The sequence below is a fragment of the Oncorhynchus nerka genome, linkage group LG28 (genome assembly GCF_034236695.1).
Source record: "Oncorhynchus nerka isolate Pitt River linkage group LG28, Oner_Uvic_2.0, whole genome shotgun sequence".
NCBI classification, from domain to species: domain Eukaryota; kingdom Metazoa; phylum Chordata; class Actinopteri; order Salmoniformes; family Salmonidae; genus Oncorhynchus; species Oncorhynchus nerka.
The window spans coordinates 50,253,596-50,276,355 of NC_088423.1; the positions used below are offsets into that span (position 1 = coordinate 50,253,596).

A 22,760-nucleotide genomic window follows, 5' to 3' on the forward strand; every position below is an offset into this window, starting at 1 on the left:
TGAAACAAAAATAGAACTGTTTGGCCATAATGACCATCGTTACGTTTGGAGGAAAAAAGGGGGATGCTTGCAAGCTGATCCCAACCATGAAGCACAGGGGTGGCAGCAACATGTTGTGGGGGTGTTTTGCTGCAGTAGGGGCTGGTGCACTTCACAAAATAGATGGTATCATGAGGGAGGAGAATTATGTGGATATATTGAAGCAACATCTCAAGACATCAGTCAGGAAGTTAAAGCTTGGTCACAAATGGGTCTTCCAAATGGACAATGACCCCAAGCATACTTCCAAAGTTGTGGCAAAATGGCTTAAGGACAACAAAGTCAAGGTATTGGAGTGGCCATCACAAAGCCCTGACCTCAGTCCTATAGAACATTTGTGGGCAGAACTGAGAAAGCGTGTGCGAGCAAGGAGGCCTACAAACCTGACTCAGTTACTCCAGCTTTGTCAGGAGGAATGGGCCAAAATTCACTCAACTTATTGTGGGATGCTTGTGGAAGGCTATCCGAAACATTTGTCCCAAGTTAAACAATTTAAAGGCAATGCTACCAAATACTAATTGAGTGTATGTAAACGTCTGACCCACTGGGAATGTGATGAAAGAAATAAAAGCTGAAATTAATCATACAGTGGTGATCCTAACTGACCTAAAACAGGTCATTTTTTACTAGGATTAAATGTCAGGAATTGTGAAAAACTGAGTTTAAATGTATTTGGCTAAGGTGTATGTAAACTTCCGACTTCAACTGTACATGGTCCAATATGTTATTTGGCCCATTTTTGGAGGTGGAAATTATATTTTAGATGGTGTCAGCATAACTAGATTTTCATACATTTTGGAATAGAATGTCTTCTTAAAAAGTCACCAAAACTGAGTTTATCAGTCCTTCTACGCAAGTGGACTGGAATTGGTCAATCTCACAGTTTAATATATGTACAAAATTATGCTCTTTCCAAAAAAGCATGATTGTCATTACTTTCTTACATGAAAGGGGAGATTAACTTGGCTATAGACAATCGATCTGAGACTGAAGTTTCAGTCATCTGATTTTTTTTTGTTTGTTACTTCAACACTTTTCTTGTTTTATTCTCATAACATTTCCTTTCACTTTTAATTTCCTTTCACCTTGTGCTCATTTCTAGTGCTTTTAAAACTCAAATTGTGCTATTTTGTTTTTCTGTAGCCCACATTTTCAATATTTAAATAGTCTTAACGATGGAGGATCATTTGATTTCCAATTTTTAAGAAACTGAATTATTTTGTTCCCCTCAGGTGATCAACCAATGCCTGTTATGTGTGGCAGCATCTGTTGTGGGAGGCTCCTACCTTCTAGTCAGATACCACCCTAACATGCCAAACATCTCCATCGAGCAGCTGTGGACCAGGCTGCAGGCCCTCAAGAGTCCCTTCTGAGGTTTTGTGGGCTAATACCTCTTAGTCCCAGATAAAGGGGTGAAAACGGAGCTACAAACAAGATGGAAAAATACAGTGTTCTGTGACCCAATTACCAATGTAATTTTTTCATAATGTAAATTTTATTGACTGTAATTGAAGGCCTGTGGGGCACATTTTGTGTTAATGTACAGGTAACTGCCAAAATGATACCCCTCTTTCAAAGTTAATGAGAATTCTTCTTCTAGCCATGGTAACCAAAATAATGGGCAACTGGGCATTTTTATACATAACCCTAAGCATAATAGGCTGTTAATTTCTTAATTAACTCAGTAACCACACCTGTGTGGAAGCACCTACTTTAAAAATACTTTGTGTCCCTCATTTACTCAAGTGTTTATTAATCATTATTAACTAACATCCAACTCATGTCAGTCATGTTGCAGTAATTAAACATTCCAAATAATTTGTGGCATATTATTGTCCCAGTTCCATGTGAGGTCAACATGCCAGAAAATAACTTAAGTGGCTTTTTTGTGGGTGTGTTGAATCAAACATAAATACAGTAAATAATGTTTGAGGCCAGTACATTAAAACCACAGTATTTATTTTTTTGATTGAGGCAAGGATATGAGCAAAAATAAGATACTCTGGTCTTTTTTGTTTAACTAGGCAAGTCAGTTAAGAACAAATTCTTATTTTCAATGACGGCCTAGGAACAGTGGGTTAACTGCCTGTTCAGGGGCAGAATGACAGATTTGTATCTTGTCAGCTCAGGGGTTTGAACATGCAACCTTCCAGTTACTAGACCAACACTCTAACCACTAGGCTACCCTGCCACTCGTCTTAATGCTGTGCCATGATCACAATGTTACTGCTCAACAATACAACTAGTAGTCATGGCTGCATGACCCGTGTTGACAAATAATTATTTATCATTAAAGTTATAAACATTGTTAATACAATTTGCTTGTGGCGGAGTTATGGCTTGCAAAACCTGTTGATTAATTTAATGAATTTGAGATCTTTCACACTTGCTCACTTCTTAATCATGGAGTCCTTCACACAGAATAACATGTTTTGAGTGAAAAAGGACAAACATCTAAGGCGCACACATTTTTATGAAAAACGTTTTCTGTGGGATAAACCAGACCTATAATTCTACTGTAAATGTCAAGCTCAAAGTGGTAGCTACTAGCTAGGCTGATGATTGGCTTGCTCTTACAACAGTCTCAGGTCACCACAGATGTACGTATATGATGACATGGTGCCTATATAGAGCTGAATAAGATCATCTCCTCATCAACTCTACTCATAGGGGACGACTCGGGAGGCTTATGAAGGGAGCTCCATCTGCAACCTGGAGCCGCTGGAGTTTCTTATCGCTGCCGCCTGTGGAACCAGTCTGATCTTGACCACAATCTCCTGCCTCTTTAATTACATTCATATTATTCTACGTAAATAATTCCACGAAATGTCATTTCACAGTGATTGCACTTATCACGCTAGCGAGTGTGGTGACAATTAAATTAGGAAGATTTTTTTAAATATTTTTTTAAATACATCTCATCTGTGGCTTTCTTAAAATAGGATCTCTTTCTCACATCCAGACACAATAAAGGCGGAGAGAGTATTGTGCAGAATGTGCTGCTGCAATATTGCAAGGCTTTTCCCATCAGTCATTCAGCACTGCTGCACTGCACTGCACTGCTGCCAACCAGGGTAATAATAATGATCAACATCACTTCCTCAGCCAATCACTGATCCATTAACACTGCTAGCCTCCGCCATCACACAGGAGGTCCTGTTTAAAAACACTAAACTCAGAATGAGACTATGTCGAAGGCTGGCTGACACGATTACATAGGCACTGTTGAAAATAACAGGGTACAAGTTGAGAGAGATACGTCACAAATTCACAGCTACATCATTTGTTTACCACAACTGTTGGTAGAAAAAGTGTTTCCTGGCGAGACAGTCTGAGAACAGGACATTAAACACTTCCAGTATTCTTGGGTCAAAAAGGTGTTTTGGCTTTTGAGAGGAAACGCCTCCGGGTTTACTGCATCATGAGAGGAAGTCCTGAGGTATACAGAGGAACAGGTGTTAGATGGAGGTGATTAGTCAGTTCCCATGGTGGCCTGGGTGTAGCATGACGTACTGCAGTACCCATAATGCTCTGTCACAGCGGCCGCACCTGGATGACCTCTGACAACATACGGCCACTCTTGGAGGTGGTGTCCAGGTGGTGAATGTCGTTGTTGGCGATGATGAAGATGATGGAGGAGGAGCTGAAGGTCACCCTCTTCTTTGGTCGTTCCCCATCTCCTCGGTGGGACATGAAGATTGGGCGGATGGGCCGCTCGATGCTCCGGGCCAGGGGGCGGTCCTTAACCCTGTGCTGAATCCATGAGAGCCGGGAGCACAACAGCTGCAGCAAGCAGCGCCGGAACTGCCAGAGGAAGAGGAGAAAAAAGAGAGAGGGAAGAGTGGTGTTACTCAAATGGAAGTATTTGTTCACTTTTCCAAAATTAAAAGACACCATGGTAATGCTTTAACATTAAGTGTTCGAGTCAATTCGTTCAAAGCGTTGTTGGGCGATTGACATTTTAAGGTAGCTTCAGATTGAGACGGCATATGCAGCGTTTACCGTGAATTTCCTGTTGCTGTAGGATTACTTTCCTGCTGTAGCAAACTGGCTCAAATTAAGATCCTACAAGATCACAAACTTTTACAGATGAACCATTGAGAGCTTCCTGTCGTGCTGTATGATCTTTTATCAAATAGGGCTATCTTCTGTATCCCACCCCTACCTTGTCACAACAAAACTGATTGGCTCAAACGTATTAAGAAGGAAAGAAATTCCACAAATGAACTTTTAACAAGGCACACCTGTTAATTGAAATGCATTCCAGGTGACGACCTCATGAAGCTGGTTGAGAGAATGCCAAGAGTGTGCAAAGCTGTCATCAAGGCAAAGGGTGGCTACTTTGAAGATTCTCAAATATAAAATATTTATTGATTTGTTTAACACTTTTTTGGTTACTGCATGACTCCATATGGGTTATTTCATAGTTGATGTCTTCACTATTACTCTACAATGTAGAAAATAGTACAAATGAGTAGGTGTGTTCAAACCTTTCACTGGTACTGTATATATAGTTATACTCCGGACTCCAACATTGCTCGTCCTAATATTTATATATTTCTTAATTACATGATTTTACTTTTAGATCTGTGTGTATTGTTGTGAATTGTTAGATATTACTGTACTGCTGGAGCTAGGAACACAAGCATCTCACTACACCCGCAATAACACTTGCTAAATATGTGGATGCGACCAATAAAATTTGATTTGATTTGATATTCAAGCCATACTGCAAAACTAAGTGACAACATTATCGTGAACGTTTACAGAGATGTTATTTTATTGTTGAAGTTAATCAGTGTAGTATGTTGAAGGGACATTACACTCCAAAGTTTGGCAGATGTTTTTAGCCCTCAAAAGTGTTATTTTGCTGAGATAAGTCCATGTCATCTGTTTTATATATTCAGCTATTATGCTACATTGAGGTCTGAAAACATCAGATAAACTTTGATTTTGAAGTGTGTTTCCCTTTAAATTTGGGAAAAGGCTTGTTTCAAAGTCTTTCTGCTATCAGCATTAGTGTGTCAGGTGAGAGGTCACATCACCTTTCTGCTCATGGAGATGTAGATGAGAGGGTTATAGGCCGTGCTGGACTTGGCGAAGAAGGAGGGGATGATGGCGACGGCAGGGGTGACCATGCTCTTCCTGCCAAAGGCTTCCATCATGGACACCACGGCGTAGGGCGTCCAGCACACCAGGAAACAGGAGATCATCAAGAGGAACATGACGGCCACCTTTTTCTCGTAGCGCAGGATCTTAATAATCTGCACTGTCTGAAGGTCCTGGATGGAGCGGAGCTGTTGGGAATGACAATAGGAAAGAATCTCATCACTCACTAAAATGGTCTAATTAGAATATGTAAAAAAAAAATATATATATATTTAAACATTCCAGTTATACACTGAGTATACAAAACATTAAGAACACCTGCTCTTTCCATGACATAGACTGACCAGGTGAAAGCTACAGTATGATCCCTTATTGATGTCACTTGTGAAATCCACTTCAATCAGTGTAGATGAAGGGGAGGAGACAGGTAAAAGAATGATTTTTAAGCCTTGAGACAATGGAGACATGGATTGTGTTTGTATGCCACTCAGAGGGTGAATAGGCAAGACAAAATATTTAAGTGCCTTTGAACGGGGTATGGTAGTAGGTGCCAGGCACATGGGTTTGTGTCAAGAACTGTAATGCTGCTGGGTTTATCCACGCTCAACAGTTTCACGAATGGTCCACCACCCGAAGGACATCCAGACAATTTCACACAACTGTGGGAAGCACCGGTGTCAAAATGGGCCAGCATAACTGTGGAACATTCAACACCTTGAAGTGTCCATGCCCTGAGGAATTGAGGGGTGGGTTATATGTCACTTGTACTGACATTATGCACTCCCTACAAAAAATAAGATTGTCTCTGCATGTGAATGTCAGCTAACTTCTGTCGGACCTTTACCGAAGATAAAGAGAGGATCTTTAATGAAAGATGATATGCTTGATCCTGTGGTTGTTAATGTAGGAGATAAGATAAAAGTCTCCGTCTTTCTTATGCTTAAAAAGATGAGGCCACAGAGGACACAATGACATTGTCCCATGACATCATTATGTAGTCTACGTATCCGTTTGCATGAGATAGTGGGTTTACTGATATACCTGTCAGCGTAGCAGAGCCACAACTGAGGCGTTGTCCATGCAGTGGTGCTTAATGTTGGCATCGGCCTCAGATCCCCAAGCGCATGCACTAGAATTTCATTTGTCGGCTACTACCTCATTTTGCCATTGTTTGATCGAGTTCACATTGTTTGTCTTGCATCCTTGATGAATGTAAGTACTAGCCTACCTTTGATTTATGCCTTTTATTTAAAGGCCCAGTGCGGTCAAAACTGTGATTTTTCTGTGTTTTATATATATTTATACACTATGAGGTTGGAATAATACTGTGAAAATTATGATAATGCCTTTTAGTGTAAGAGTTGTTTGAAAATGAGTGTCTGAAAGTTCTGCCTGTTTTGGTGAGATGGAGTTTTGGCCTGCCTGGTGACAATTATAAAAATTTTAAAAAATCCATTTTAATTTAAAACAATCCCAGTAAGGTACTTACATTAACTGTTACTCAGAAATGATTTCATATTATAAAAATGGCTGCATTAAACCTTTAAATGAATTATGTAGATGTATCTGTTGATTTGTCCACTTTCCCCCAAAAAGTGGTAATACTTTAACATTAAGAGCTCGATACAATCCGTAGCTCTGTAGGATCAGCGTTGTAGCGCGTTTGACATGTAAAGGTCATTTCCGATTGAGCCAACATGTGCAGTGTTTACCGAGAAGGCAGGTTCCGCGATCACGGGAACATTGCCTTTAAATTTAAATCACGCTATATCGCGGATCTTCATTGCTACGGATTGAATCCAGCCCTAAATTGCTCTTAAACATGTCAACATATGTCATATGCTACAGATGTAAGATTTTAATTGGATCCTTATTTTGTAGCACAGCAGGAAAAGCACATTTGTAGTGTATTCAAGGTTAAAAAAGCTTTTAAAGTTTGTCATTTCCACTTTCAAATGTCAGACTTGATTTTTCCTAATTAAAAAACGTATCAACACCTATCAAAATTGTTCAGTACATTTAATCCACATAATAATTCACATTTCCTGCAGCTGCAGGATGATTTTTCTGCTGTAGGAAATTGGCTCAAATTAAGATCCTACATCTGTATACGCTATAGCCATACTACAAGTGACAAAATTACATTATTGTGAACGTTTACAGAGAGTTTATTTGACTGTTTTAGTTCATCAGTGTAGTATGTTGAAGGGATATTACATTCCAAAATCAAAGTTTGACAGATGTTTTTAGCCCTCGAAAGTGGTCCTCAGCTGAGATAAGTCCATGTCCCAGGTCATCTGTTTTGTATATTCAGCTATTATGCTACAATAACAGTCCACCACATCATACCCAAAAGTTTCCTGATTAGCAATGGGTAGTTCGTGTTTAATTTAATTGTGTATTAGAAACACAGTGTGAGATCATTGCGAGGGGATTTTGCCAGTGGTTGAATGGAGAACTAAGCTTCCCGGGAAAATGTTGTCCTAGGCTGCAACAGTAACCAAGGGGGGCGAGGACTGGCTTAGCCAAGGGTCACCATATTAAAACATGAAGCAATAGAAGAAAATGGGAGAAAGCGACAGCAAGACTGCCTTGTCCTTGTTCTTACCATTTGTACTGTGTAAAGAATGTTCCCGTAGCAGTAGATCATAATGCCCACTGGTACGAAGAAGCAGGCCAGGAGAAAGAAGAGGACGAAGGAGGAATCGTTAGGGTCCTTGGAAGTCCAGTCCAGAGAGCAGCCTAACTGGTGGATCTCCAGAGTGTAGCGGTTCCACCCCAGGAGAGGAGCCCCTGTCCAGACCAGGGAGTAGAGCCAGATGTAAGTGATGCACCTCCAGGCCCAGGGGAAGTCCACCACCTTAGCATGGACCACCCGGATGTAGCGCTCATAGGCCAGGGCAGAGAGACTCATGATGGACACGATGCCTGGAAAGGAGGGAGATGGGTGGTGATGCTGAGTAATGACTAGCGAATCTGGGTTATGAAATATATATACCGGTAGGTAGGCCCTGATTGTTACTGTCTATTGGTTATTACACTGTTGTTCTCTACACGGTAGCCCCGAAGTTAGAGAAGCGGGCCAGCAACTGGAAGGTTTCCTGTTTGAATCCCAGTGACGACAGAGGAAAGAAATCTGGCGGGAGTGAGCCGGGAACAGGGAGGGTTGCTGGCATCAATATCTGAACTTAACTTAACCCCCTAAACTGCTCATTGGGCGCTGCACTGCGGCTGCCCACTGCTCTAGCCTCTCTAACCGATTGTGTGTATGTGTATGTGTGTGTATCGGAGGGGTTGGGTAAAAGAAGAAGATACATTTCTGTCTGGACTAATAAAGTATACCTTATCTTGGGGGGCGGCAGGTAGCTTAGCAGTTAAGAGCGTTGGGCCAGTAACCGAAAGGTCGGCTAAAAGCCGTCTAAAATCTGCCGATGTGCCCTTGAGCATGACACTTCACATGAATTGCTCCATGGTCACAGTGAAACCTCAGAGGGTGTCTCAGGGAGATTTGGATATGCAAAAAAACTCATTTCCAATTCACATGATTATGTGTGAAATAGGACCAATGTAAGCACCCACCTGATGATGATTTTATTACAGTTATTACTCAGTCCTCAATCAAATATTTTCTCAATATACTCGATATTCAATATCATAAATATCCTATTGCAGGGGTCTCCAACCTTTTCTAGCATAGAAAATGTAACTTGTCACAATTTTTTTGATAGGCATTAAAGTAGGTACTTTCTTCTCTCCTCCACCCCCGAAACACCTCCCCAGGTCCTTGGTGTACAAGAGATGTGTTTTCTGTCAATATACCCAGCGAATGGTTAATAAACAACTCTAAGGGGGACCCGTAAAATAATATTTGGTATTTTCCTGAATTCTGTTTTCTCTGTTTTATTTGTCCTGTTTTAGGATTTTTTAAAATTCTGTGTTCTACTCTTAATATTACAATTATTCATAGAGAAACAACGCAAATGGATGGTCTGAGTCCATGTCAATGCCTAAATCTCATCAGAAGTCCATCCATAAGGTCTGGAAGAAAAAAAGTAACACCTTATTTTTCTTGTGTAAATCCCCTTTAATTACATTCAGTTTCTCCATTGTACAGCAATTACTTTTGCCAGACATTTGGTCCAATCAACAATCAACTACCTGCCCTTCAGGACATCCTACACCACCCGATGTCACAGGAAGGCCAAAAAGATCATCAAGGACAACAAACACCCGAGCCACTGCCTGTTCACCCCGCTATCATCCAGAAGGCGAGGTCAGTACAGGTGCATCAAGCGGGGACCGGGAGACTGAGAAACAGCTTCTATCTCAAGGACATCACACTGTTAAACAGCCATCACTAACATCACTGCCAACATACTAACTCAACTCCAGCCACTTTAATAAAGGACAAATTGATGTAATCAATTTATCACTAGTCACCTTATATACCCTACATTACTCATCCCATATGTATATACCGTACGCTATACCATCTACTGCATCTTGCCATCTTAATGTAATTAAATGTATCACTAGCCACTTCAACGAATGCCACTTTATGTAATGTTCTCATACCCTACATTACTCATCTCATATGTATATACTGTACTCTATACTATCTACTGCATCTTGCCATCTTGATGTAATGTATCACTAGCCACTTTAAACAATGCCGCTTTATATGTTTCATACCCTACATTACTCATCTCATATGTATATACTGTACACTTACCATCTACTGCATCTTGCCTCTGCCGTTCGGCCATCACTCATTTATATATTTTTATGTACATATTCGTATGAATTCCTTTACACTTGTGTGTATAAGGTATTTGTTGTGGAATTGTTAGGTTAGATTACTTGTTAGATATTACTGCATGGTCGGAACTAGAAGCACAAGCATTTCACTACACTCACATTAACACCTGCAAACCATGTGTACGTGACAAATACATGTGGTTTGATTCGAAGTGTTGCAGCACAGCTGCATTGCATTATAGAGGGAGCTGTTTGAGCACAGTGTTACTGGACACTATAACACAACTAATACATAAGGTGTCAGTACAGGTCAAACGGACAGGACCACGCTTCATGAGGTGCAATAGGTGTAACCCATGCAGGATGTCCTTAGATAGTCATCTAAATTTAGAGTCGAATAATGTGTGAGTGGTTTCACATGCTGTAGAAAATGAATATGGTATCAATAATCTCTAGCATTGAACTATTTTTCTGAGGGGATTTAGAGTGCCTGTAGGCTAATTATAATGAATTGTTATATATATATATAGATTATATATAATAATGAATTGTAAACAGCATCTTTTTCAGTGTCTCTGCATTGGTGCAGGCTGTTCTTCTGTAGGGTACACTGGTATTGAATGATATTCTGGGCTGTTTTGGCTACTCTTGTGCACTTTAAAAAATCCATCACATTTTACTGATCTGTTCAAAAGCAAATTTGGATCATAGTAGTAATAATAATAATAATAATAATAATATTAATTGATTCAACTAGTATAGCACTATTCATTACATAAAAAATCTCAAAGCGCTTTAAGGCAACAAAGAATACAAGCAATTTAGAAAAAACAATACAGGACACTCAATTTAGTATGATATGTTACGTTTCGTATGATATGTATTAATTTGTGGATGCCCATCATCCATTTCACATGATATGCTATGAATTGCAATTCGTACAATATGTTACGAATTTGCAAAATCACAATAGGTTACAAACTTGAAAAACCCATGATAGGTTACGAAATTCAATTTATTGTTGCTAACGTTAGCTAGGTGGCAAAAACTAATGTTAGGTATCTGGCTAACGTTAGCTAGGCTAGGGGTTAGGGTTAAAGTTAGCTGACATGCTAAGTACTTGCAAAGTAGCTAAAATGTAGTAAGTAGTTGCAAAGTTGCTAATATGCTAAAGTTGTTGTTGTTGGATAATCTATGGATTTCCACACTGGCCATGGGTGGATACAGCTCCCAAGTGGGTGGGCCTATGCCCTCCCAGGCACACCCGTGTCTGCACCCCCAGCCTCTGTAGAGCCAGGCCCAGTCAATCAGAATGAGTTTTTCCCCACAAAAGGGCTTTATTACAGACAGAAATACTCTCCAGTTTCATCAGCTGTCGGGTGACCTGCAGTTGAGTCCGGTTGGATGCCCTGTCAAATGATCTAAAACAACATTGGAGGGGGCTTATGGTGGAGAAATTAACATTAAATTATTTGGCAACAGCTCTGGTGGACATTCCTGCAGTCAGGATGCCAACTGCACACTCCCTCAAAACTTGAGACATCTGTGGCATTGTGTTGTGCTATGCCAGCAACAAAAAAAGCATGACACTAAACAATACATTAATTGCACTATAATGGTGCCCACAAACTGTTAGGGCTTTCAGAAAGCTGTCCCAACAGCAGAACTTTCTTTTCAGCACCATGGGGGGGAATCCTTACCACTGCTACACCTGGCTATCAGTAGGGCCTTGTCTGGCAGTGAAACAGTTCCTTCAGCCTCATTTACTGCCGTTTAAAACAAAGCTGATATGGCTGACTTGCTTAAACAAACGTGGTTTCTACTGACAATTGATAAGCAAGCAGTTCGCTACACCCGCAATAACACCTGCAATAACATCTGTTAAACACGTGTATGTGACAAATAACATTTTATTTTATTTTATTTATATGTACAAACTATGGCATAAGGGGACATCAACAGGATAAGAGGCATTCCATAATTTTGATTAAAACATTAATGAGCCAGCTAGGACAGACGTAGTCAATCTAACTATTTGTTCAACACTTTTGAAATGTACAGCGACAAAATTCAGAATATGGGCCGTTCTTACAATATTCTCCCTGTACACCAAGTCAGAACCATAGCATAAATAAAGGGGGCATATAAGCAGACAATGAAAGCTCTTACAATATTCAATGATTACATTTCTATAAAACAGGCTATAGGCACCACCAAGTCAGGGGGGAAAGGACCAAATTATTAGGGTGAGGCACATGTGCTACTAACAGCTTACTACACAACATACACTTAGTATTACTATCTTAGCTACAGTATACATATATCCCTGGCATAGTACATATAATACATTTGTATGTAAGACATTTATATGTATGCTGCAGCATACAAGACCTTTTTGGACTCACCTAGTTGTGCTGTGCTCACTTGAACAGGAAGGTGGCCCTGTGGTCCTTGTGGGCAAATTTTGTCATTAACCTTTGTCATCAAAGTCTGGCATTCTGTCACGACTCCGACCGAGGGACACTCCCCTTCCCGTTCGGGTGGCGCTCGGCGGTCGTCGTCGCCGGCCTACTAGCTGCTACTGATTATTTCCTCCCCCTCCTTATGTGTTGATTGAGTGCACCTGTTTTGAATTAGGTAGTAGGCATTATTAGTCAGCCGGCCCGCAGAGTTCCTTGTGCGGGATTAATTATTGTGACCATCTGTTTTAGTGCACGTCTATAGGTTTTGTGTTTTTCCCATTTTGTGGGTTTTCCCTGGACCATTTAAGTCCCGCTGTTTGGGGGCATTTGTTTGCTCATTACGCCCTGTGTGTTCGTGAGGGTTTGCTTATGTTCGCCGTTTGTTCGGTGCATTAACCTGTTGCTTCTACTCGGGACGCTTGCGTCCCAACTAGAGCTCAGGAAATGCAAATGTGCTACGCTAAATGCTAATAGTATTAGTTAAAACTCAAAAGTTCATTAAAATACACATGCAGGGTATCGAATTAAAGCTACACTCGTTGTGAATCCAGGCAACAAGTCAGATTTTTAAAATGCTTTTCGGTGAAAGCATGAGAAGCTATTATCTGATAGCATGCAACACCCCAAAAGACCCACAGGGGACGTAAAAAAAATAATTAGCATTTCGGCGTTACACAAACCGCACAATAAAATAGAAAACATTCATTACCTTTCACCATCTTCTTTGTTGGCACTCCTAGATGTCCCATAAACACTATTTGGGTCTTTATTTCGATTAAATCGGTCCATATAAAGCCTAGATATCGTTATATGTAGACTGTGTGATAAACGAAAAAAACATCGTTTCAAAACGTAACGTCATTTTTTTAAATTCAAAAAGTCGACGATAAACTTTCACAAAACACTTCGAAATACGTTTGTAATGCAACTTTAGGTATTAGTAAACGTTAATAAGCGATAAAATTCATCAGGAGGCGATGTAAAGATCATTAGCTGTCCGTCTGGAAAAATGTCCGGCTAGAAACTCAACGAAAATATCCGGTCCTAGACCTAAGGAAATACGGTGCCTGCATGTGTTTGACCAAGAAAAAACTCGAAGGGAAATGACAAGACTCTAGACACCGTGTGGAAGCTGTAGGTACTGCAACCTCAGTCAATTAATTGTGGTTCACCTTTATCAATGGGTTCAAGTAGCGCATGGATATATTTTCCCATTTTCAGTGATCAGTTTTTCCTGTGCTTTTCGATGTAAATGCCGTTCTGGTAAAGCCACAGCAGTGATTTAACCAGTTTTTTAAACGTCTGAGTGTTTTCTATCCACACAGACTGAGCAAATGCATATACTATATTCCTGGCATGAGTAGCAGGGCGCTGAAATGTTGCGCGATTTTTAACAGAATGTTCAAAAAAGTAGAGGGTCGACTTAAGAGGTTAAAATAGCACTCACCTGAACTCTCTGCTTCCTGCGCTTGACTCCTCACCCACTACACTCAGATCGTTACACATTCTCTGGATTTATGGTGCTTTCAAGACAATTGGGAACTCAGAAAAAAAACAAAGTCGAATCATGACGTCAGTGATCTGCAGGTCAGAGCTCCAGAAAGAGGCCTGAATTTCAGACCTGGAATTCCGAGTTGGGTGACTGTTCAAAGCATATTTTCCCAGTCAGAGCTTGTTTTTTCAGAGATCCCAGTTGTCTTAAATTCACTAAAGTCCAGTGGTGGAAAAAGTAACCAACTGTCATAAATTGAGTAAAAGTAAAGAAACCTTAATAGAAAATGACTCAAGTAAAAGAACTGGTGCAAATACTTAAGTAAAAATAAGTAAAAGTACTACTTAAGTAGTTTTTGAGGGTATCTGTACTTTTCTTTACTATCTACATTTTTGACAACGTTTACTTTTACTTCACCATATTCCTAAAGACAATTATGTACTTTTTACTTAATAAATTTTCTCTAACACCCAAATGTATTCATTCATTACATTTTGAATGACTAGCAGGACAGGAAAATTGTCAAAATCATGCACTTATCAAGAGAACATCCCTGGTGATCCCTATTGCCTCTGATCTGGTGGACTCACTAAACACATATGCATCGTTTATAAATTATGTCTGAGTATTTGAGTGTGTCCCTGGCTAACCGTAAATTTAAAAAATTTGAAAATGTGGCCGTTTGGTTTGCTTAATACAGGGAATTTAAATTATTTATACTTTTACTTTTACTTTCAATACTTAAGTATATTTTAGCAATTACATTTTCTGTTGATACTTAAGTATATTGAAAACCAAATACTTTTAGACTTTTACTCAAGTAATATTTTACTGGGTGACTTTCACTTTTACTTGAGTGATTTTCTATTAAGTTATCTTTACTTTTGTTCAAGTATGACAATTGGGTACATTTCCCACTTTTCCGTGTCAGGGAAATGTATGGAGTAGAAAGTACATAATTTTCTTTCGGGATTTAGTGAAGTAAAAGTAAAAGTTATAAAAATTATAAATAGTAAAGTACAGATACCCCAAAAAACTACTTAAGTAGTACGATCAAGTATTTTTACTTAAGTATTTTACACCCCTGCTAAAAAGTTGGAGATTTTCCCGTTCCGAGTTTCCAGTGGTTTCAGAAGTCATGCTGGATTGACAGCGTGGCCAGTGCCCATGGTGTTGAATGTTTATCCTTTTAATCTTGGAAAAGAGACCCTTAAACCCAGACTTGGACCCACACACCGACTCCACTGAATAGCAGGCTAGTGATTGCTTTGCAACGCTTGCAGTTTGCCACTGATTCCTTCCATTGTTGAATTTGGGATTTCTAACTTGTTGTGTAATGTTTTGTCCAATGGCCGATTAGCACCGATACATTTGATCAATAATTTCTCTTCATATGACAAGGATTGAAAAGATTTGCCAGTAGATTGTCAACTTGATTCATAATGATGACTGCTAGCTTTCTAGCTAAGATTTTGAATGTATGATGTTGACTAGTTTCTCTCTAGGCTTCTTCCTAGGTTTTGGCCTTTCTAGGGAGTTTTTCCTAGCCACCGTGCTTCTACACCTGCATTGCTTACCGTTTGGGGTTTTAGGCTGGGTTTCTGTACAGCACTGATGATTTTTTTTTTATAAATAAATTTGATTTGATTTGATCAGTCCAATCAAAGTTACGTGATTTGATGTAATTGTATCAGTGACCAAACCTTCTTGGATGGGCACTTCTGTTTTTTTTCTTCTTTTTTGTTTGTTGAATTTTTACCCCCTTTTTCTCCCCAATTTCGTAGTATCCAATTATTAGTAGTTACTATCTTGTCTCATCACTAAAACTCCCGTACGGGCTCGGGAGAGATGAATGTCGAAAGTCATGCGTCCTCCGAAACACAACCCAACCACTTCTTAACACAGCGCGCAACCAACCCGGAAGCCAGCTGCACCAATGTGTCGGAGGAATCACCGTGGACCTGGTGACCTTGGTTGGCGCGCACTGCACCCGGCCCGCCATGGGAGCCGCTGGTGCGCGATGAGACAAGGCCAAACCCTCCCTAACCCGGACGATGCTAGGCCAATTGTGCGTCACCCCACGGACCTTCCAGTCGCGGCCGGCCCTCGACAGAGCCTGAGCGCCTGTTACTCTATGGCAGCACCCAAGGGGCTTTAATTTCCGAGCTCTACCCATAGATTTTGCGGTGACGTAGTGTCTCCATGAGTGACAGAACACTGAGCCAATCACAGGGCAACGAGAGAAGATAATATATATATTTTTACATTGCTTGCAAACGGGTATTAACAAGTATTAATTTCAAAATAAAATGCAAAACAGGCAACAACAAAAAAACGTTTAGCTAAACAGGTGGGGCTCAAAACAGAATGACGGGTCACTACTGATGTTGTGTGACAAAACTGCACATTTTAGAGTGGCCTTTTATTGTCCTCAGCACAAGGTGCACCTGTGTATTGATCATGCTGTTTAACCAGATCCTTCATAAGCCACACCTCTCAGGTGGATAGATTATCTTGGCAAAGGAGAAATGCTCACTGACAGGGATGTAAAACAAATGTGTTTAGAGAAATAAGCTTTTTGAGAAATAACATTTTAGAGAAATAAGCTTTTTGTGCATATGGAACATTTCTGGGATCTTTTATTTCAGCTGATAAAACATGGGACCTACACTTTACATGTTGCGTTTATATGTTTGTTCAGTGTAAATTGAGTGTCCTGGATTTACATTTGCTATGTTACCTCTAGTCTATGAGACCAGGCTGGAAAAAACAACATCACAACATCACGAGGTGGACAGTCATTAGAAAGTTCATGGCTTGAGTGGTCATCTGAGGGAGGTGGTGAAGTGGGGCGAGAAAGTCTGGGGGGTAGACAAGCAGACAGCACTGTCTTACCAAGGTGTCTCGCCTTAGTGAGGTGCATAGTGAGGTGCAATTGGGGCATCAAAGTGAAATTACCATGCTGTTTTATCCACTACAGTAACAGTATGTACTACGGTATCACCCATCCATCCAGCCATCAAAAATGAATCATTTGTTTTTGGAGATCAGAAATATCATGTGATATTGTAAGAAGTTTACATATATGTATTATATATCGGAAAGACGAGAAAAATCACCCATATAATAAATACAGTAGGTCAACCTTGTGGTTAGCCAACAGTAGGTCGCATGTGCCTGAGAGTGATGAGGGTAATAGAGAGAGAGAGAGAGAGAGAGAGAGAGAGAGAGAGAGCGAGAGAGAGAGAGAGAGAGAGAGAGAGAGAGAGAGAGAGAGAGAGAGAAAGAGAGAGAGAGAGAGAGAGCATCCACATAGTGATCTGCATAGTGGCAATGGCATTCATAAACATCAACAACTATGTAAAGACTGGTTTCATAAATCAATAGGGAGAAAGTGGGCTAAACAGTTCTCACTTAGAATAAGATGGATGGGAATTGTCCCCTGCAATAGACTTTAATTGGACCACTTATGAAAATGCAATAGCTCAAAATACTAAACTTCTTTATCCGAGTAGTTTTAACACATAAAAACATGAAACACAAATTAAATGGAAAGGATGCCACTAAAAATGATTTGGATTACTTAAAATATATAAAAAATATTTTGAATGAACTCTTAAAGGGATAATATGCGATTTCTACATCCATTTATTTAAATTATATATAGGCTACTTATTGATTCTTGTAGAATATATAATCAGTTTTGATATTGTTTGATCTTCAGATTGCGCCTTTAATATGTGTGAATCTCGGCGCGACACCCAGAAAGGACTGAAGTACTACTAACCAAATAAAGTGTTGCTGAATCCGTCCCAAATGCATGTTGCCGAGTTCCAGACCCATCCGCCTTTGATGCACGAAACAAACGTAAAGTTAATTCCAATGACAGACACCAAAACGTCACTTATACTAATGTTTACTATTAACAAATTTGTGGGCGTCCGGAGTCTCTTGAATCTGTAGTACAGCACGATGACAATAATATTGTTGCAAAATCCGAAGACTCCGATTGTTCCGATGGCAAAAGCAAGGAGTTTGTAAGTACCAACCGCAAATATATATTCTTCTGTATTTTTTTCAGTGCTAGCTAAATTCGCAGGATTTATTGCTTGAATAACTTCGCTCCCAAACATTGTGCGCGATGACCTGTCTAGTGTTGCTAGGAGGGAAGATCGTCTGCGCTGCAGTTGGATTATTAAAGCTGCTCTAAACCAGTTAAACGTGCGAAAGCTCTTTTGAGAAAACAGGGCAAATTTCCTGATGATGGAAGGCTCAAATGTAGAGTATTTCACGAGGAGTTACATCCCCAGCAGTCTCCATCCGTCACTATAATTAGTTGGCATCCACTGTACCCTCCAGACGGGTAAAGTTGTGTTCGGGACATATCTACATTTTCACACGACCCTCCCCTTGTATTTTAAAATAATTTGAACTCCCTCCCCTTCAGTAGAATTAACTGAAGAAAAAATAAATTCGGGATTCGCAGATCACCACAGAGGAGCTCATTGTCCCTGCCTGTTTAATGACTTCATCATTCGAACCGGTAGCAGACAATGATCAGCTAGGGTTTCAACCAACAGGTTTCTGTGCCAATGCACCACACAACCAATAAACAAAACATACCGACATGATTTGCGTTTTTAACTCCGCAATAAATAGATGTCAATCTCGACAAAACAGAAAACACACCCCTGCCTACCTTGTAAGCGTCCCCATATCGAAAGCTTTGTTTGACAATCTCTGAATGTCATTAAATGTTTTTGGTGTTTTGTAACAGATGTCTCTTTCCATTCATCAAATTGCCTGCACAGTTTGGATTGATTGATAGATTTGATTTGTCAGTAAAAAAAAAAGACATGCTCAGGAAAAAAAACACCTCTCACTGTCAATCGCGTTTATTTTCAGCAAATTCAACATCTAAACTGAACAAGTTCCAAAGAAGTGACTAACAGAAATTGAATGTGTCCCTGAACAAAGTGTGTAAAACCATGGAATTTGATAATCATGCCAGACAAAGCCTTTTCAAACAACAGAGCTGCTTTTCATCATTAAAATCCCCCGAATGAGAGTCAACAAAGAGTAATACAACAATTGAAAATCTGTTAAAAATCAAAAGTAACAGTCAGTATCTGGTGTGGCCACCAGCTGCATTAAGTACTGCAGTGCATCTCCTCCTCGTGGACTGCACCTGATTTGTCAGTTCTGGCTGTGAGATGTTACCCCACTCTTCCACCAAGGCACCTGCAAGTTCCCGGACATTTCTGGGGGGAATGGCCCTAGCCTTTACCCTCCGATCCAATAGGTCCCAGACGTGCTCAATGGGATTGAGATCCGGGCTCTTCGCTGGCCATGGCAGAACAGTGACATTCCTGTCTTGCAGGAAATCACACACAGAACGAGCAGTATGGCTGGTGGCATTATCATGCCGGAGGGTCATGTCAGGATGAGCCTGCAGAAAGGGTACCACATGAGGGAAGAGGATGTCTTCCCTGTAACACACATCATTGAGATTGCCTGCAATGACAACAAGCTCAGTCCAATGATGCTGTGACACATCGCCCCAGACCATGACGGACCCTTCACCTCCAAATCGATCCCGCTCCAGAGTACAGACCCCAGTGTAACACTCATTCCTTCGACGATAAACGCGAATCCGACCATCACCCCTGGTGACACAAAACCCATAGGCGACGTTGTTGCCAGTTATGTCTGGTGAGGACCTGCCTTACAACAGGCCTACAAGCCCTCAGTCCAGCCTCTCTCAGCCTATTGCGGACAGTCTGAGCACTGATGGAGGGATTGTGCATTCCTGGTGTAACTCAGGCAGTTGTTGTTGCCATCCTGTACCTGTCCCGCAGGTGTGATGTTCGGATGTACCGATCCTGTGCAGGTGTTGTTACACATGGTCTGCCACTGCGTGGACAATCAGCTGTCCATCCTGTCTCCCTGTCTTAGGCGTCTCACAGTACAGACATTGCAATTTATTGCCCTGGCCACATCTGTAGTCCTCATGCCTCCTTGCAGCATGCCTAAGGCACGTTCACCTTGGTGAGCAGGAACCCTGGGCATCTTTCTTTTGATGTTTTTCAGAGTCAGTAGAAAGGCCTCTTTAGTGTCTTAAGTTTTAATAACAGTGACCTTAATTGCCTACCATCTGTAAGCTGTTAGTGTCTTAATGACCGTTCCACAGGTGCATGTTCATTAATTGTTCATGGTTTATTGAACAAGCATGGGAAACAGTGTTTAACCCCTTTACAGTGAAGATCTGTGAAGTTATTTTGATTTTTACGAATTATCTTTGAAAGAAAGGGATGTTTCTTTTTTTGCTGAGTTTGTATACACAAATAATTGTAAAAGTGACCGGGATTGCACAATAAAATCGGGGTGTTAATTCCATTGTGGTAACTACTTTTGCTGCAGCATATGCTACCGTAATATAAGGACTGAATGCACTTCTAATGTACAGATCTCCATCTCGCTTTCGGAGGTCACGTAATATTTTTTTAACATAGCTACATCTATGGGCTGTTATGTTTTTTTGTGGTGCGTAATGAGCAGTAGTCTATATCAGCCTTTCAAAGTATGGGTCGCGCGTATCTTTTAATGGTTGGTCGGTGACTCTGCTCAATTTGGCAGCTGCGCGAGTGGGTGGAAGATTATCGGATCTTTTTCCGGCAGTTTTCTTTAAGATCACTCCGCGACCCACACGCTGCAGCGCTGTTGTTCATCAACCTATTATGCGCTGTCAGCCACTGGTTTGTCATTCCCATTCGTCATCACTCACCGCTGTCATCGAATGGACTCAAACTAGCAACAAGTTCTGACAGCTCATTTGTCATGAAACGCAAATACAGCGATGAGTTTCTCTGTCTTGGTTTAATACACACTTTGAGAAATAACGAGGAGCGCCAGCAATGTGTTTTGTGCAGGGAATTGCTTAGTAATGAGTCTCTCAAAACGAACAAATGAAATAGGTTACATCCTTTTTCTAAAATTGATTAAATTATTTTTCCCCCCATCAATCTACACACAATAACCAATAATGTCAAAGCAAAAAACAGGTTCAGAATTGGTTGCTAATTTATAAAAATATAAACATAAATATCACATTTACATAAGTATTCAGACCCTTTACTCAGTACTTTGTTGAAGCAGCTTTGGCAGTGATTACAGCCTCGAGTCTTACTGAGTACTACCATTCTTCTCTGCAAATCCTCTCAAACTCTGTCAGGTTGGATGGGGAGTGTTGCTGCACAGTAATTTTCAGGTATCTCCAAAGATGTTACATCGGGTTCTGGCTGGGCCACTCAAGGGCATTCAGAGACTTGTCCCAAAGCCACTCTGGTGTTGTCTTGGCTGTGTGCTTAGGGTCGTTGACCTGTTGGAAGGCGAGCTTTCGCCCCAGTTGAGGTTGCTAAATTATAAAAAATGGAAATGGAAATATCACTTTTTTTATTTATTTTTATTTCACCTTTATTTAACCAGGTAGGCAAGTCGAGAACAAGTTCTTATTTACAACTGCGACCTGGCCAAGATAAAGCAAAGCAGTTTGACACATACAACAACACAGAGTTACACATGGGATAAACAAACATACAGTCAATAATACAGTAGAAAAACAAGTCTATATACAGTGTGTGCAAATGAGGTGAGATAAGGGAGGTAAGGCAATAAATAGGCCATGTAGGCGAAGTAAATACAATATAGCAATTAAACACTGGAATGGTAGATGTGCAGTAGAGGAATGTGCAAATTAGAAATACTGGGGTGCAAAGGAGCAAGATAAATAAATAAATACAGTAGGGGATGAGGTAGTTGTTTGGGCTATTTACAGATGGGCTTTGTACAGCTGCAGTGATCTGTGAGCTGCTCTGACAGCTGGTGCTTAAAGCTAGTGGGGGAGATAAGTGTCTCCAGTTTCAGTGATTTTTGTAGTTCGTTCCAGTCATTGGCAGCAGAGAACTGGAAGGAGAGGCGGCCAAATGAGAAATTGGCTTTGGGGGTGACCAGAGAGATATACCTGCTGGAGCGCGTGCTACGGGTGGGTGCTGCTATGGTGACCAGCGAGCTGAGATAAGGCAGAGCTTTACCTAGCAGGGTCTTGTAGATGACCTAGAGCCAGTGGGTTTGGCGACGAGTATGAAGCGAGGGCCAACCAACGAGAGCGTACAGGTCGCAGTGGTGGGCAGTATAGGGGGCTTTGGTGACAAAACGGATGGCGCTGTGATAGACTGCATCCAATTTGTTGAGTAGCGTTTTGGAGGCTATTTTGTAAATGACATCGCCGAAGTAGAGGATTGGTAGGATGGTCAGTTTTACGAGGGTATGTTTGGCAGCATGAGTTAAGGATGTTTTGTTGCGAAATAGGAAGATAATTATAGATTTAATTTTGGATTGGAGATGTTTGATGTGAGTCTGGAAGGAGAATTTACAGTCTAACCAGACACCTAGGTATTTGTAGTTGTCCACATATTCTAAGTCAGAACCGTCCAGAGTAGCGATGCTGGACGGGCGGGCAGGTGCGGGCAGCGATCGGTTGAAGAGCATGCATTAACATAAGGCTCTTGGTTACCTCCCTGACCAAGGCCCTTCTCTCCCGTTTGGCCAGGCGGCCAGCTCTAGGAAGAGTCTTGGTGGTTCCAAACTTCTTCCATTTAAGAATGATGGAGGCCATTATGTTCTTGGGGACCTTCAATGCTGCAGACATCTTTTGGTACCTTGTGCCTCAACACAATCCTGTCTCTGAGCTCTATGGACAATTCCCACAACCTCATGGCTTGGTTTTTGTGCTGACATGCACTGTCAACTGTCAGACCTTATATAGACAGAGTGTGCCTTTCCAAATCATGTCCAATCAGTTGAATTTACCATAGGTAGAGTCCATTCAAGTTGTAGAATTA

The 22,760-nt window shown here is 40.8% G+C and overlaps 2 protein-coding genes across 5 annotated transcripts in view; one reads left to right on the plus strand and one right to left on the minus strand.

The window, feature by feature from the left end:
* Positions 1–1,857, plus strand: part of LOC115113360 (kynurenine 3-monooxygenase-like) — a 39,111-nt gene extending 37,254 nt beyond the window's left edge. For both annotated transcript variants that reach the window (XM_029640911.2, XM_029640912.2), the window contains one exon: positions 1,272–1,857. In XM_029640911.2, the coding sequence (XP_029496771.1) occupies positions 1,272–1,412 (141 nt within the window). In that variant the 3' untranslated portion in view covers positions 1,413–1,857. The remainder of the gene's footprint in view (positions 1–1,271) is intronic.
* On the minus strand, positions 845–18,228 carry opn3 (opsin 3). 3 transcript variants are annotated; one of them, XM_029640913.2, is made up of 4 exons: positions 17,648–18,228; positions 7,757–8,076; positions 5,085–5,336; positions 845–3,843 (listed from the first exon to the last, which is right to left on the minus strand). In XM_029640913.2, exons 1-4 carry the CDS (start codon positions 17,991–17,993, stop codon positions 3,574–3,576), a joined length of 1,188 nt encoding a protein of 395 aa, XP_029496773.1. In that variant the 5' UTR covers positions 17,994–18,228; the 3' UTR covers positions 845–3,573. The 3 variants fall into 3 exon arrangements, with proteins under 3 accessions (XP_029496773.1, XP_064868941.1, XP_064868940.1); XM_065012869.1 differs by lacking the exon at positions 17,648–18,228 and having other exon boundaries at positions 7,757–10,116; XM_065012868.1 differs by having other exon boundaries at positions 3,784–5,336.
* Positions 18,229–22,760: the final 4,532 nt, after the last annotated feature.